This window comes from Sphaerodactylus townsendi, linkage group LG06 (genome assembly GCF_021028975.2).
Source record: "Sphaerodactylus townsendi isolate TG3544 linkage group LG06, MPM_Stown_v2.3, whole genome shotgun sequence".
NCBI classification, from domain to species: Eukaryota; Metazoa; Chordata; class Lepidosauria; order Squamata; family Sphaerodactylidae; genus Sphaerodactylus; species Sphaerodactylus townsendi.
Window position 1 is genome coordinate 78627800 of NC_059430.1, and position 17104 is coordinate 78644903.

At 45.5% G+C, this 17104-nt stretch overlaps 1 protein-coding gene across 3 annotated transcripts in view; it reads right to left on the reverse strand.

Annotated features, from left to right (window-relative positions):
- The window catches only part of PANX2 (pannexin 2), a 29663-nt gene extending 13061 nt beyond the window's left edge, over nt 1–16602 (reverse strand). Inside the window, exons 1-2 of one of the 3 annotated variants that reach the window (XM_048499629.1) lie at nt 16509–16602; nt 15710–16039 (exon numbers count right to left, since the gene is read on the reverse strand). Coding sequence is in view for 2 of the 3 variants with exons in the window: in XM_048499627.1 (XP_048355584.1) it covers nt 15710–16173 (464 nt within the window). In the remaining variant the exon portion in view is untranslated. Of the gene's footprint in view, nt 1–15709; nt 16350–16508 lie in introns of those variants that run through there. The other 2 variants (XM_048499627.1, XM_048499628.1) reach the window with 2 other exon arrangements.
- Nucleotides 16603–17104: the final 502 nt, after the last annotated feature.

A 17104-nucleotide genomic window follows, 5' to 3' on the forward strand; every position in this document is an offset into this window, starting at 1 on the left:
ACTGGTGATCAGCTATCCTCTCGCACTGAGGATACCCCTCGGGGAGGTGGGGGGCTCCTTGTAGTGGGTGATTCGATCATTAGAAATGTAGAGAGTTGGGTTTGTGAGAGGCGTGATGACCGCATGGTGACTTGCCTGCCTGGTGCGAAGGTTGCGGATGTCACGCTTCGTCTAGATAGGCTTTTAGACAGTGCTGGGGTGGAGTCAGCAGTTGTGGTCCACATTGGCACCAACGACATTGGGAAATGTAGAGGTTCTGGAAGCTAAATTTAGGCTGCTAGGAAACAGGTTGAAGTCCAGGACCTCCAAGGTGGCATTCTCAGAAATGCTACCCGTTCCACGCCGCGAGGGCGAAGCTGAGGCAAGCTGGAGATACAGGGTCTCAATGCGTGGATGAGAAGGTGGTGTAAGGCAGAGGGTTTCAGATTTGTCAGGAACTGGGGAACCTTTTGGGACAAGGTAGGCCTGTACAAACGGGACGGGCTTCATCTTAACCAAAGAGGAACCAGGCTGCTGGCGCTCAACATCAGAACAGCTTTTAAACTGATCACTGGGGGAAAGCCGACAGGAGCTGAGGTGACTTCGGTTCGGAATACAGTATCTATGGGGATGCAGACAGAGAGGGAGGTTTTTTCTAAATCAACCACATACAAGCGAGGAACATAGCAATGTGCATGTGACAAGGGATAGTGTCTACAAAAGACTTGAGGGTAAAGCACATAAATCCCAGGTTAAGGACAGAGACACAGGTGTCTCTATGCTAATAGTAGAAGCATTCAACCTAAAATGGGGAGCTAGAGTACAGAGTTTTGAAGGAGGACTTTGATATAGTGGGCATTACAGAGACATGGTGGAATGAGGAGAACCAGTGGGATGCTGTTATACCAGGCTACAGGCTCTATAGGAAGGATAGGACAGGGCGCATTGGGGGTGGAGTTGCCCTTTACATCAAAGAGAGCATAGTATCACATAAAATAGACAATGCAAGGGGAGCTGGTTCCCCTACAGAATCACTGTGGATATCAATACCAGGTGTGAAGGACAGTTTAATATTAGGAATATATTATCGTCCCCCTGACCAAAGTGCACAAGAGGATTCTGAGATGGAAAAAGAAATTAGAGAGGCCAACAAAAAACAAAAATGTAGTGGTAATGGGTGATTTTAACTATCCCCATATAAACTGGAAAAATGCATGTTCAGGTCATAGTAAGGAGAGAGCATTCCTGGATATGCTAAATGACTGTGGCTTAGAGCAGATGGTTGTGGAACCAACCAGGGAGAGGTGATCCTAGATCTAATTCTATGTGGGACCCAGGACCTGGTGCAGGAAGTCAGTGTTGTTGAGCCGATAGGGAACAGCGACCACAATGCTGTCAGATTCAGTATCTCAGCATGCAAAACAAGTGGCAACTACTAATGTAGTTACATTCTTCAGAAAGGGAAATTTCTCAAAGATGAGGGATAGTGCGAGGAAGCTGAAAGGGAAAATCAAGAGAGTCAAAACTGTCCAGGATGCTTGGAGGTTATTTAAAAACACAGTAATAAAAGCTCAGCTGGAATGTGTTCCACAGGTTAGGAAAGGCAGCACCCAGTCCAAAAGAAAGCCACCATGGTTAACAAGAGAGGTTGAGGAAATTATCAGAAAAAAGAAAATGTCTTTTAGAAAATGGAAGTCCAGTTTGGCTGATGAAGAATAAGAGAGGGAACACAAATGGTGGCAAAAGAGAAGCAAGTCAGCTGTAATGGAGTCAAAGGATTATGAGGAACGCATGGCTGCCAACACCAAGACCAGCAACAAACAGTTCTTCAAGTACAGCAAAAGCAGGAAGCCAGCAAGGGAAGCGGTAGGCCCGTTAGATGACAAAGGAACAAAGGGTGTGCTAACAGCTGGCAGGGAGATCGCAGAGAAGCTGAATCAATTCTTTGCATCTGTCTTCACTCCAAGAGGAGGTGAGGAACATTCCTGCACCTGAACCAAGCTTCTTAGGAGGCTTAACTGAGGAACTAGCGAAGATAGTGGTAGACAAGGAAGAAGTTCTGGCAGCCATTGATAAACTAAATGTTACCAAATCCCCTGGCCCAGATTGCATTCACCCAAGAGTTCTTAAAGAGCTCAAGCATGAAATTGCTGATCTTCTCACTTTAATATGCAACTTATCCCTGGAATCAGGCTCCATCCCTGAAGACTGGAAGATGGCCAATGTCACACCAATATTTAAGAAAGGATCTAGGGGGGACCCGGGAAATTACAGGCCAGTCAGTTTGACATCTGTTCCTGGTAAATTAGTAGAATCTATCATTAAAGATAAAATTATAAAACATGTAGAAAAGCAAGACCTGCTGAGAAAGAGTCAGCATGGTTTTTGCAGAGGCAAATCCTGTCTTACAAACTTACTAGAGTTCTTTGAGGGTGTAAACAGGCATGTGGACAGGGGTGAACCGGTGGACATTGTCTACTTGGATTTCCAAAAGGCTTTTTGACAAAGTTCCTCACCAGAGACTGTTGAGAAAACTCAGCAATGAAGGAATAAGAGGGGAAGTCCTCCTATGGATTAAAAACTGGTTGAGAAACAGGAAACAAAGAGTGGGTGTAAATGGGAAGTTCTCACAATGGAGAGATGTAAGGAGTGGTGTCCCCCAAGGATCCGTTTTGGGACCAGTGCTCTTTAACCTATTCATAAATGACCTGGAAGTAGGGGTGGGTAGCGTGGTGGCCAAGTTTGCAGATGATACTAAATTATGTAGGGTGGTGAGAACCACAAAGGATTGCGAAGAGCTCCAAGCGGACCTTGATAAATTAGGTGAGTGGGCTCAGAAATGGCAAATGCAGTTCAATGTAGCAAAATGTAAAGTGATGCACACAGGGGCAAAAAATCCAAACTTCACATACACGCTACAGGGGTCAGTGCTATCAGTCACAGACCAGGAAAGGGATTTAGGCGTCTTAGTTGATAGTTCCATGGGAATGTCAACTCAATGCATGGCAGCTGTGAAAAAGGCAAACTCTATGCTGGGGATCATCAGGAAAGGAATTGATAATAAAACTGCAAAGATTGTCATGCCCTTATATAAAGCAGTGGTGCGACCGCACTTGGAGTACTGTGTCCAGTTCTGGTCGCCGCATCTCAAAAAGGATATTGAGGAGATAGAAAAAGTGCAGAGAAGGGCAACAAGGATGATTGAGGGACTGGAGCACCTTCCCTATGAGGAGAGGCTGCAGCGTTTGGGACTCTTTAGTTTGGAGAGGAGGCGGCTGAGGGGGGATATGATTGAAGTCTACAAAATTATGCATGGGGTAGAAAATGTTGACAGAGAGAAATTTTTCTCTCTTTCTCACAATACTAGAACCAGGGGGCATTCATTGAAAATGCTGGGGGGAAGAATTAGGACTAATAAAAGGAAACACTTCTTCACACAACGTGTGATTGGTGTTTGGAATATGCTGCCACAGGAGGTGGTGATGGCCACTAACCTGGATAGCTTTAAAAGGGGCTTGGACAGATTTATGGAGGAGAAGTCGATTTATGGCTACCAATCTTGATCCTCTTTGATCTGAGATTGCAAATGCCTTAACAGACCAGGTGATCGGGAGCAACAGCCGCAGAAGGCCATTGCGTTCACATCCTACATGTGAGCTCTCAAAGGCACCTGGTGGGCCACTGCGAGTAGCAGAGAGCTGGACTAGATGGACTTTGGTCTGATCCAGCTGGCTTGTTCTTATGTTCTTATGTTATAGTTATCAAAATTTCAAACACACTGAATTTATTAAAATTTGTAATCAAAGTATTCTGAAATATTTGCAAAACTTTTTAAATGCATACACCTCAGACGACTGCATCTGTCTCTTAACATTCAGAATACTTTGTAGAACTTTACAGCCTTTTTGCCAACCTTCTTAACAACTCTTCCAACTGAAAGGGCACACGACTATCTCCTTGGCGCAACTCCCTTTGTTGGCATGGAAACTCCATGCAAGCTTACTTGTGGAGTAAGTTCTGAGTTCAGTAGGGTTTCTAAGTAAGCCTGTATGAAATCTAGGACCAGGAAAGGGGGCGACAACCCAAATACACAGTTTAAAAGAGCTCCAGATACTTTCTAACCCCCATGCAGCAATTCAGAAAGGACTTGGGAGCAGTTTTCTGAATTTGCACCTCTCCCTCAAACCTCGTCTTGCCACGACTACATGGATGAGGTCTGCAAGCTGGCAGAGAGGCTGGTGACTTTGGCTGCCAACGAGGACCAGGCTGCACAAGGTTCTCCTTCCCCAGTTCAGCCACTCATTTTGCCTCAGTCAGGAGGGAAACTAGGCAGGAACTGTGAGGCTGAACCCTTCCCAGCTGCCGAGAGGAGGAGGGAGAAGAGGAGGAGCACCCAGCCGAGCAAACACACAAAGCACACAACTCAACTCCAGCCTGGAGGAGAGGCTCCAGTGTGCCCAGCTGCTCCCCCAAGGTGCTCCCCCTTGCAAAGTCCGTCCTCGCGCGCCCCGCATCCCATTTCTTGGTGCCTCACTTTGGAAGGTCCGGCTGCTGGGACCTGCCCCACTTGCAAAATCCATCCCCCCATGCGTGTGCACCCTGCATCCCATTTGTTGGTCCTTCTCTTTGGAAGGTCCGGCTGCTGGGACCTGCCCCACTTCCAAAATTTGTCCTCTATGTGCACCACAACCCATTTCTTGGCGCTTCTCTTTGCAGGGTCCCACTGGTGCCTGACCCGTTTGAAAAATCCGTCCTCTGCGCACGCCGCATCCCCTTTCTTGTTGCTTCTTTTTGCAAGGTCCTGCTGGGGACTGCAGCTAGGATGGAAGCTGCCTGGGGGGTGGGGAGGGGAGCTGGCAGGAAAGAAAGGATAGCTTCTCACCTTCCCTGGGGGCAGCTTTACTTCAGCACTGCCCCTCCCAAAGTCCCGTTTTGAATGCAGCTAGGCAGAGGAGGATCCAAGCAGGCAGAGGAGGATCCAGGCAGGCTTACTCTATTTTTGCACAGTGTGGAAGATGAGTTTTGCAGAAGGAGCTAGGTGTCCATCTGCTGGGCACGGGCGGAAGTGGGGGCGGGAGGAAGAGTCCAAGGGGGGTCTGCGGCTCTAGCCTCAGACAGGACCCAAGGGGAAGGAGGAGGGGGTGGGGCCTGGATTGCTGGCCCCAGGAAGGGACAGCCATGCTGGGAGCTGCAGTACGAGGATGAAAGAGCCAAATGCGGCTCGGGAGCCGCAGGTTCCCGACCCCTGCACTATACGATCTCTAGATCTCAAGTGGATCTTAAAAGGCTTCTTAGAAAAAGCATAGAGTAATGTACATCTAACTTCTTGTCCTTAAACCAGAAAAATAAAAAATTGTCATTTTTTCCAATGTATTCAAGCTTTCTAGATGGCTTATTAATGGGATTAAGATTGAGCACTCCAAACCTTTTAAATACATAGGTCTAACTTTTCATCATAAAGCCACTTGGGCCAGGCATAAAGACACTGCTATAAAAGAAAGTTATCACACTGCAGCAGCTGTTTTAAAAAAAAATCATACTAAGGGACGGGGATATGTCCCAGCGGCTCTAAAGATTTTCAATGTTAAGGTAGTTCAGCAACTTCTGTGTGGTGTTCCTTTCTGGATAGTTGTGTGGAACAAATCTGTTGAAAGAATTCAATCTGGCTTTCTTTATAAAATATTTGGGTTACCACACTCTGTACCATATGCTGTATAATGCTTAAAAGATGGCTAGAATTTACTTGAAACTAGAGCATGGTTGAATACATTCAAGTATTGGATCAAACTAAGGCCCTTTCTGCACGGGCACTGAGTGGGGGTGCATTGGCTTAAATTATGCAGATGCACACCCCCCCCCCCCCCAGGACCATTCGCACAGATGGTCCCAGTAGGGGCGCAGGGGAAGGCGCAGCCTGTGCACAGGCTGCACCTTCCCCAACCAGCTTACCTGCTCCTGCTGGCTTCTGTTGTGTTGTGGAGCCAGGGGACATGCCCCCCTGCCCAGAGCGACGGCGCTGGAGACAGAGGCCAGGGGACGTATCCCCTAGCCTCTGCAACGCGACAGGAGCCATCAAGAGCAGGTAAGCCAGCTGGGGAAGGCGGGAGGGAAACGCCACCTTCCAGCCGCTGCCATTCGCCCGGCAGTGGCTGGAAGGCATCCCTTTTGAAAAACCTTGCTCGTGGAGCGAGGTTCAAAAGGGCATTTCCATGACGCATTGCAGTAGTGCTTGCTATGCGAACGCCTCGCCAGGGACGGCGTTTTTGCGTCCCTGGTGCGCTCTATTCCGCCCATGCGGAAAGAGCCAATTTTTCAATTCTGATGACCACAGTTTAACACATACTGCACTCCCAGACCTGTTTGAATGGTGTCAACTACTCAAATCTAAAATTTACTCTCTGGGTTTATTATTTGAAGATCTTTGTATGCTGTCACCCAGTGAGATACTTTGAACTTTAAAAAGCAGACTTTTGGAACAGGAATACCATCTCTCATTGAGGCAAGCAAATAAATCATGTTCATCCATTTCTTTTGGAATAATACCTGAACAGGGATGAACAGCCAAATATCTTGAGTTATTAACTGAACCCCAACAGAGATGGATTATTACAAGGCCAGATGTAATACTCTACCATCTGCCATTATGAAGAAACGGTATTTATCTATCCCTTTCCAGGATCGGATTCGTCCACATTGTAAGAATCAAGTGGAGACTCTTACCCATATTATACTTGACTGTCTGAGATACGTGGGTATCAGAAATTTCTCTCCTTGTCTGATCTTAGATAAAACTGAAAGTGACTCTGACAGTTCTGCCGTGGGGATCCTGTTAAACAACTCAGACGTGCTCTTGGAAAAAATAGGAAAATTTCTCTTACAAGTGATGGAACTCTGAATGTAATGCCTAATGTTAGATACAGTTCTTCTGTCTTTGTCTCGATTATATTTGTGCTCTGTACATCACAAATTCCTTTTGGCAAAGTATCAGACTTTATTTTATATGCCTGATAAAGGTTGTTGCTGTTAAATAAAAAACACACAAGAAAATACACAAGAAGGTGCAAGAATTAAAGAGAAAAAGAAAAAAACCCACAACGATTTACATCTTGATGAACAAGAGACTTTGCAGAGGGTACAGTAAATAATTGAAATCTTAGAAGTCCAAGAAAGAGGTTAACTTATTGTTTAGAGAAGTTACAAAATAATTTGGCAAAGAAAATGACTTAGAAATGGAATTTCATAAGTTGATGTAAGACTACCTTCAAACTGACAAAGACTTTCCAGATATTGAACAAATTAGGTAAATTCAAGATTTGCATTCAAACATAAAGTTCCAAGAAAAATTATAGTCAGATTTGCTCAAGAAAAATTATAGTCAGATTTGCTCACAAGAAAACCCATGATTTGATCTTAAAGAAAAATGTGAAGATCCTCTGGTAGTTGCTTGACACTGAGGTAAAAATCTTTCAAGATCTGCCAAATACATTGTTGAGAAAAAGAGGCAAGAACTCTCTGGGTCAAAACTTGTTGAGGAGAGGAATAAAATACTACTGGAGAATCCCTCTTGCATTAGAGTTAATCCTACCTAGAGGAAGAAAAATAATCAAGACCATAAACCAAGGAAGACAGCTAGCGGAGCTTTTAACTGGGGAGAAAACTTCTGAAGGCTCAAAAACCTGGTTCGAAAGAAAGATCTCTAAAGAAGATGACAACATCAGAACTTTGAAAGATAAAGAGGATAAACTGGGCCAAGTGGCAGCTTTCTAATTACGCTAATAAAATGAACATTATATTGATTAATGTTAATGGGCTAAATTCCCTTTCCAAAAGAACAAAGACATTAAGCAGGCTCAAAACACAAGATGCAGATATTATATGTATACAAGAAACGGTCATGCCCCTGGACTGTTCAGTGATAAGACTCTGTATTCAGTTGATTTTCTAAATTATGAAACAGCATTAGAAATAAGCATTTAGGCTTCTAGTGCCAGAACTAAGCATAACCAGCAATGCAGCCTCCACTATACCCCATGTCACACACACACCCATATCACATCACCCCAGTTCCCAATGGGGATGGGCACCCCTCCAGTCCCACAGTCCAGAGATGAAGAAGCCTCCCCACCTCTTGAGTTCAAAACAACCTACATTCCACGCTACTGAAAGAGCTGCAGCAGCATGTGGCTAATGAGATGATAAGGCATTACCTGAGAAGAGAAATGAAAAACATAAGCACAGCAGGGAGGGGGAATGAGAAGAGAAAGGTTCCCACATCCTGGACAGGAACCAGGAGACATGGCAGGAACAAATGGGCAGATCATGACAGAAACTCATATACAATCAAAACATGAACATCTGTTGAATAATAAGAAATTAGGCAGAGAAATTGTAGCATCGACATATACAAAAAAGAGGAGAGATCATTTATGTAAAAAAATCAAAATATAAGTATCCTTGAAGATGCTAAAGATCCAGATGGAAGATATATTTTACTAAAGATTAAATTACTGGATGGCAAGATTTATTCATTGGCTACTGTCTATGCCCTAACTAGTGTCAGAGAGAAATGTTTTGAGAAACTATTTCAAATAATGTTGGAGGAGGAGATATGAATGGAGTGATAGACCCTAATAAATACAGATCTAAGATGGTTAAAGGAGGCAAACTCACTAAAATGTAACTCTGTATACGGAAATATTGAATTTAGTACATTCCTGGCAAATAAAAAATCCTAATACAAAGGATTATACTTTATTTTCTGATCAAACCTGATCTGGATTTTTAAAAGCATTACTTTGTTTAATTTTCTAGAGCCTGTTGTATTTTTTTGCACAATGAGCTTTATTGCTAGTTACAAATAAATGAAGCAAGTAAGCTGAGGCTTGAGTATGTAGCTCTGATTAAACTGTACAGTGTGCATCATGTGTCCTCTAGTTTTTAAAGGTGACACCTGGGCACATTTTGAGATCAGGAAGAACTTGGCATATTCATGTGATTTTTTCTAGATATACTATCACTCTGGGCACATTCAGCACAAAAATGATATACCCTTTGACATACATTTCTTCAAAAGTATCCCCCGGATACTATAAGTTTTCATTAGTTGTAATATGGAGATAATAGCTCTTCTCTAGTGGTATAAGTGCTAGGGAAACAAAACCCTACTCCTTCCCTGAAATTATCTCAAATTGAATCATTATTCTTATGAGCCTTATAAGTTCACACCAGAATGGAAAGATGTGAGAAATTCAAAGCCAGACACCACTGTCATAGTAGCATCAAAAATAGAAAGAATTAGCAGAATGAACTGGAGCAAGAAACACATGCCATTAAATAATTTATATGATACCTAATTATGAAATAAGCTCCACATTCTGCTGGATTTTCATACTTGGTCACAGGGTAGATAAACATTTCACAGCTAGCTATTTTTTCATTTGCAACTCTGTCATAGGAACAAGAAGGTAAACATGTATCATGTGAGGAGCTTTATGCAGGAAACTTTTAAATTGTATTTGAAAGATTGATCTATGCATTTTTACCTCACATGTCCCTAAGGAAGGGGAAAAGGTTCTTCCCTCTTCCACTTTGTCTTGATAACCCTGTGAATTAGGTTAGATTGAGAAAGAGTGACTGGCATGAGGTCACCCAGGTTTCCCAGTACTGATCTGATACTATAAGATTAAACTTTCCCTTGCAATAGGTCTCTGGAGTTTTCAAACCCCTTTACTCTGAAGCAGAATTTTTCAAACTTTCAGGACACCTGTCCACATGGGCTTCTCTGATACCAACCCCCCCCCCCCATTGTGCTTTGTACTACATTCTAGGACATGTTTCAGTATACAGTCAGTTCATGAGGAGTCATAGCCAGGTCTGCTAGACATCACTGTTGTCATTTGTGACCTCAGAGGTCAGTCGGGAATACACCCTTCTGGCTGCACTCTGCAGCCAAAATTGGTAGTTACAGACAAACTATATTGCAAGGATATTTGTTGGTCACATCTGCAGTCTCCTAACCCAGAAATGTATTAGTATACATGGATTACACAACTCCATGAATAAACTTTCTTGGGGTCATACAGAACTGCTGGGAAGGGTGAAGGAATAGAGGAGAGCTATGCAATTATCAGAGCCTTCCACTGAAGCACTGAGGGCTCCAGCCCACTGGCATGGATTTATGCGTTAATGGTGGAGATGAAAAATGGGATAGTAAATTTGGAAAACTGGGACATTTTAATCCCCACCAACAATTGTTGAATGGGTCTCTGGCCACAATGAAATATATAAACTGTCATAATGAAATATTTAATTGTTAGTAGTGCAATAGATACAGAGGGGTAATTAATAATGAAGGGACCCACTAACTAACTAGGTAAAAACAAAGAATTTAATGGCCATCTCTTATAAAATAAGCATAACAATGTCATTATTTCTTATCTGTCCATGAAGCAATTGTAGTTTTGGTCCAAGAACGCTGCAGACATCTTGTTTCAATATTTGACCACAGCTAATTAATTGCTAGTTTTGCTGCCTTTGCTATTTTAAATTTAAGAAGAAGAAGAGTTTGGATTTATATCCCCCCTTTCTCTTCTGCAGGAGACTCAAAGGGGCTTACAATCTCCTTGCCCTTCCCCCTCACAACAAACACCCTGTGAGGTAGGTGGGGCTGAGAGAGCTCTGAGAAACTGTGACTAGCCCAAGGTCACCCAGCTGGCGTGTGTGGGAGTACACAGGCCAATCTGAATGACCTGGCACATTGAAGCAATAATTTCCCACTGTTTCCTTTACCTTAAGGAAAATTCATATCAGAAGTTGTTTGATGTCTAAAGCAGCCATTTATTCCTGGTTCCACAACATTTGGGTTAACTACAAATGATCAAATACTGCTTCTTCTGCAAGTATGCCACAACAGTTAAGTCATAGATAAGGTCAGGTGACTTTAAAGAGTCTCACCCTTTCTTACACAAAATATGGGCCTTTCTTACATTCAGCAAAGAAACAAAGCTAGAAAGCTGCTACCTCTCAACAAAGTGTATAACACCTATACTGATTTGGGAAAAATCATTCTAGGTATTTAGGCTGCTTAAAAAAATAGTTATTTTATGCAATTTTAAAAAATCTAAATTTCATGAATATTTACAAAAAGTAAGTGGTATATTGAACCATTCCCCCCCCAGCATGATCTGACAGTGTTGCTTTTATTAAACTGCTTTTTTTCTTTCTATATATCATTAAGACAGCTTGTATCCTTTTGACTTTCTATGATATAATTCATGCTGAGTTTAGAATAGAGGGTCTTCTGCATGAATTGCATGGCTTCCTTAAATTCATATGTTACATAAGAGATAACTTGCAGAAACAGAGCAATGGTTGATGTAGTCCAGTAAGCTATTACATTGGGAACGATTGGAGTGCCCTTTATAGCCACTGGAGAATTTCCAATGGGCAGATGGCCTGCCCCTCCCCTACTAAGGCCAGTCCAGCCAATGGGAGAAGGGCTGTGCTCTGGGAAGGTTGCTGCCAACCAGTGAAAGCCATATCTAGCCTATGGAAGGTGCGAACAGGGCCCAGGCTGCAGATGGCTGTGCCTGACCAGGCAGATATGCAGGAGACACCCAGCCAAGCCACAGAAGGGGAAGGTTTGCTTGGTTTCTTTTCTGTTGCTCCCTCTGTGTCCCTATTCTAGGGTTGTTTTTCCCTCCCAATTTATCTCTGTAGTTCATGCAGTAGCCAATTAGCTGTCCTGGGAATGCAACTGTGATGCGCTGGGGATGGATTGGGCACATAGCATGCAAAGAGAGAAGGCTTATGCCTCCCTGTTCCATTTTCACAACCTGAAATAGACCCAGGAAGCTAATATCAGCCTAGTCATGGACTCCATGTGCACTGATAGGTCAATCATTCTCTCTTAGTCTAAACTATCCTCATGACAACCTGTGTGGATAAATGAGAGGCAGGAAGATGTTGTAATCCACTTTTAGCTCCACTTTGGCTTTACGCTGGGGACCTTAAACAGTTCTGCAGGGTCTGTTAGATCAGTGGTTCTCAACCTGTGTGTCGCGACCCCTTTGGGGGTCGAATGACCCTTTCACAGGGGTTGCCTAAGACTCTCTGCATCAGTGTTCTCCATCTGTAAAATGGATAAATGTTAGGGTTGGGGGTCACCACAACATGACGAACTGTGTTAAAGGGTCATGGTATTAGGAGGGTTGAGAACCACTGTGTTGGATGGAGCTGTTCCATTGGGCTTTTGCTGCCCTGAGCCCGGTCTTGGTCAGGAAGGGCAGGATATAAATTTAAACAACAACAACAACAACAAAGTAAACAAGTAGAATTGGAAGGGAAAGTAGCATGGTATGACCTGACCTTGTCAGATCTCATAGGCTAAACAAGGTTGGTACTTGGAAGGAAGACCACAAAGAAACATTCTGCAGAGAAGTCTATGGCAAAACACCTTTTGTTCTCACTTGCATTGAAAGCCCCTTGCTGGGGTCACTTTAAGTCCCTCCTTCTTGATGGTATCTGACACAAACACAAGGTGAATTGGTATATTCAGGATTATATCGATTATTATATCCTATAAGGGGTGGCTGGGATTAGTAGTAAATTTTTCATTCATTACTGTCACCAACATTTTTTTAAAAAAATATGTCTCTCCTGAAATATGTCTCATGGGCTCTGAACATGCAGTGTCTATCATCAGCAGTGCACTTTTATCTCACAGTAGAAACTTTCAGAGATACCAGCAACTTGCCTGTTGCAACAGTTGCACCTGCCATTATGTGACTGACTCTGACACAAAATGGCGGGAAAAATGGTCGCAACGCATGTGTCATTTTTTTTTGTTTTAAATAAGAAATCTGTGAAGCTTCACAGAGTCAACAGAATCACAGCTTCTTGGGGGGCTGGTCTATCTCCCACTAGGAAGCAATGGGTGGACCCGTCCTCCGTGGAGGGCTGGTCAACCCTTTCTTTCAATCGCAGATAGAGCAGTCCTCCACAGAGAACAGGTCTGCCCACTGCTTCTTAATGAGGCGTAGACCAGCCCTCTGAGCAGCTGAAATTCTCATATTGACTCTGTGAAGCTTCACAGATTTCTCACTTAAGACAAAAAGAGAGAGGAAAAAATGACATGTGTGTGGGATTGCCAAAAGAAACAAGGTGGGATTGCCAAGGTGGGAACCTGCACCACCCTTAGCTCGAGATGGAAGAACGGAGGAGTGTTCCAAGCACTCTGAGGCTTCTGGAAGCTTTCAAGGCAGTTCTGCGCAACCGACCTGCGCAGTCCCATATGGGACTGCATAGACAACACAACAATAAACACTGGCTTACATTGTACCTCATTGCCTACCTTGACTAGCAGACCTCATCAAGGTCTTTGGCAAAGAAGCATCTGCCTGATACACAAGATCATCTTGGCTGAAGATGTCAGGGACTTAACTTAAGACCTACAAAGCATGGATTGAGCCACAACTGCTCTATATCCCTGCCCCCCATTTTCTTGGGGAAAATGTGAACCATATGCCTTTCAAGACTCCATAAGAGCAATGAAATCACTGGGCCCTTCCCCACTTACCCTAAGCCCCGCGCTACTCGAGGAGAGTAGCGCGGGGTCCCTCGGCGCTTCGATCGAGGCGACGACAGGCCGCCTCGACGCTGCTGCTGTCAGCGCCCTTTAGCTGCTGTATTCCTGGCTTCTTTCAAAGGGCGCCTTTTGATGACTCCTCGCCAGAGCGCTGGGTCGTATTCGAAGGCCAGGGATGCTGCGCGCTCGGAATTGCGGGCAGCAGCCCTCGGGAAAAGGTAAGTGGGGAAGGGCCCACTGCCATGAATTTCAAGAAAAAGAGACTAAGAATTGCTTCTTTCCCGCCAAAGGGCATATGTTCAATGACAGATGGCATTTTTGGGGAAATGGATCTTGAATCACAATTGCTCCCAGGAGAAGATGGGTTAGATCCTAACTGAAATGGTAACTTCTGCTGATTCTCTCTTCCTGCTGCCAATTCCCCCCCTCCCCTTGACATTCCGCAGGATCCCCTTTCCCCCAGGAGAGGCATTTCTTGGAGATCAGGGAGATGCAGTGGGACATGGAGGCCAAGAAAATTCCATTCTGCACTGGAAAATGTAGGCTGTATCCCGCTTGATGTGTGTCATGCAAGTGGCATTGGACATTGTGCAGAACAAAGCCATCACTCTGCCTTCCCTTCTGTGGGAAGTGCTATACACTGAAACCGTCCCCTCTCCCAAAGGGCACCAGGTTGCCACTACACACATTCCTCACTCTCTCACATTTGCTATCCCATCCACAAACTTATTATTTTCTCTTATGCAGCTTCACCATGACATATCCTGGAGTTTTCTGGAGTTTTAGAAGCTCTGTTCAAAGGGCTTCATGCTTTCTCTTGTTACACATGTACAACAACCATACAAAGCAGGGCAGATTTACTGCAAGAGTAGCTCACTGTCTGAGGAGTTCAGGGTAAAACTGATATTTGAATGGTGACCTTCTGATTCATACATTATCTCATGTTGCATGCCATGTGATACTGAGCCTATGGTTTGTGCCTTTACCTGTAACATCTTTTTAAAAAACAAAGTCCCATATATCCTCCTAGGTTTTTTTAACAGCAGCATCGCTGACATTTCAACAGGTTCTTTATATGCAGTGATGGGAAACAGCTTTACCAGCTGGATTTTCATTCACCAGAGCAGCATGCAGAATGTCAACAGTACTGATAGCAAAGTGCCTGAAAACAGTTTCACCTGCTGGACTCCCCGCCCACCTCAGTTTTTAACAGCAGAATGACTGAGAGCATTTCTGATTTCCTCACTGGCGATTAATCCTGAGATAGTCACCCGAAATATCCAGGTTCCCTCGAGATCTCCTCACAGCCGAACCATGGAACACAGATCAGTCCCATTTCTGGCACTCCTCCCCCTCCCCCCCATATCACAGGATTTTCCTGGACCTGCTTGAATATGCACCTTTTTGGAAAAAACAACAACATCCCAATGGGAGCTAATAGGAGATGGGTTACACATTTGAGGGTGCATAACTTTGGCCCCCATGAACCAAACTTCACCAAACTTGGGTGGTATCATCAGGAGAGTCTCCTACTAATACCACCCAGGTTTTGTGAATTTTGGTCCAGGGAGTCCAAAGCTATGGACTCCCAAAGGGGGTGCTCCATCCCCCATTGTTTCCAATGGGAGCTAATAGGAGATGCAGAATGGGTTCATAACTTTGGCCCCCATGAACCAAACTTCACCAAACCTGGGTGGTATCATCAGGATGGTCTCCTAAAGATACTAGATAGCTTAACAATTGCACCCCTGGCAGCAGTCACCCCCCCCCCCCCAAGGGGCAGGCCTAGATGTCTTCACTAGAAACATGCTGCAGTGAGGATGTTGGAACTTGGATGAAAAGGTGCCGATTCTTTTGAAACTTGGTTGTATCTAGATTAAATTTTCAGTGGGAATTCAGCCAATGAGACCTGATCTCAGCATCCAATTTGAAATAGTTACATTTCCGGATTTCCATCTGTGACTCAGCTTTGAAGTGACTGGCAGAATTTCAACAGGTGGAGCGGACCTAGACATGCAATGTTGGGAAACAATTCCACCTCCGGGATTTCTGCCTATTGCTCAGCATCCGCACCACACGAGGTAAGGGGTAAGGCGAAAGGCGCGCGCGCGGGGGGGGGGGGGGGGGTCTCCTGACGGCCCTTACCGGCAAAGTTCTTCGTGAAGACCAGCGTGACCAGAAGGATGGGGATGAGGACGGTGCCGATGGTGACCACGCGGTCGAAGGGCAATTCCAGCTTCAGCTGCAGTAGCAGTGCCGCCAGGGAGCCCGCCTTTTCGTCCTGCTGCCCGGGCAGGATCAGCTCCTTGAGTTTCTCCCCAGCCAGTAGAGCCGTTGCCATGTCGGGATGGTTCTCGATGATGTGTTGCATAAGCGGCTGTAGGGCGGCTTCCACTCAGCAGCCTGCCAGCGGGAGAAAGCTTGGCCGTCGTTGCCTCCGCCCGGCAGCCGGCGAGGGTCCCAGTCCCGAGCTGCCTGCGGGAGGGAGGGAGAGGGAGGGAGGGAGGAGGAGGAGAACAAACAGCCGACGACGACCAGGAAGGTGCGCACGTGCGCGCAGAGACTGGGGAGGTCGCGCGGGCCGCTGTGGCTGGCAGCAGAGACACCATCTTCCTCCGCGAGAGCACAGTCCCTAGAGAGACTGCGGCAATGGTGCCAGGAGGTTGCCCTTTGCAGCCGCCGCGCAGCCGACAGACTCCCCACCCCCGGGGCGCCTTCTCACTCCCCCAGGCAATTGCATTAAGAACGAGGCGGACAGCAGAGCTTTGCAAAGAAAGAAATGCTGTCCCCGTTGCACACGCAACCCTCCCCACTCCCCCCAGAAGAAATCAATTTGCACCGAATCGATCTGCAGAACGGTTAGGCACGGACAGAAGGGTGGCTGCGTAATAAACACCGATCCGAATCCGGCGCGGAGAAAGAAAGAGAGGAGTGCCCCTTTTACCTGAATGAAGTTATTTTGCGCCCCGGGAAGGGGTGTCGCTGCTGACCCCAAACCTGAATGAGCAAAAGGATGACTGCAAAAAACACACTCGGATGCAGTGGGATGGGAAAACGCCCTCACATCTTAGTTCCCCTTGGTCCTAAAGGAAGCTAGTCCCCCCCCGCCCCAAAATGTTATGCAGTCACCCCATGTGAAGGGAGGGGCAATTTGTGTGGGGCTAATTATTCCGACACTTGGCGGGCATTTTCCATTTGCCGCTGCAGACGTCGGAACGTACAAGAACGGGATTTGCTGCTGTAACAGAAGCGAGAGAGAAGGGAATGAATTGGGGGCATGTAGTCTAGAGGTCCTTTAAGGTCTCCGATTAAGCATCTGGAAATAGGAGCCGGGGGCGGGGGAGCAGGCTTGCACTGGCAGAGAAGGGCGACTGGGAGGGGACACAGCTGCAAAGACTGCCGCTGCAGGCAGAAGCTGCAGACTTGACGGGCTTTCTCGCTTGCTTGCAAGATGCGTCCCAGGGATGGCTGCTTAACCTGGCTGTGGTGGCGAAATCCAGAAGGCGCCAAGGCTTGCCAGGGAGAAAAAAAGGTTGGCTA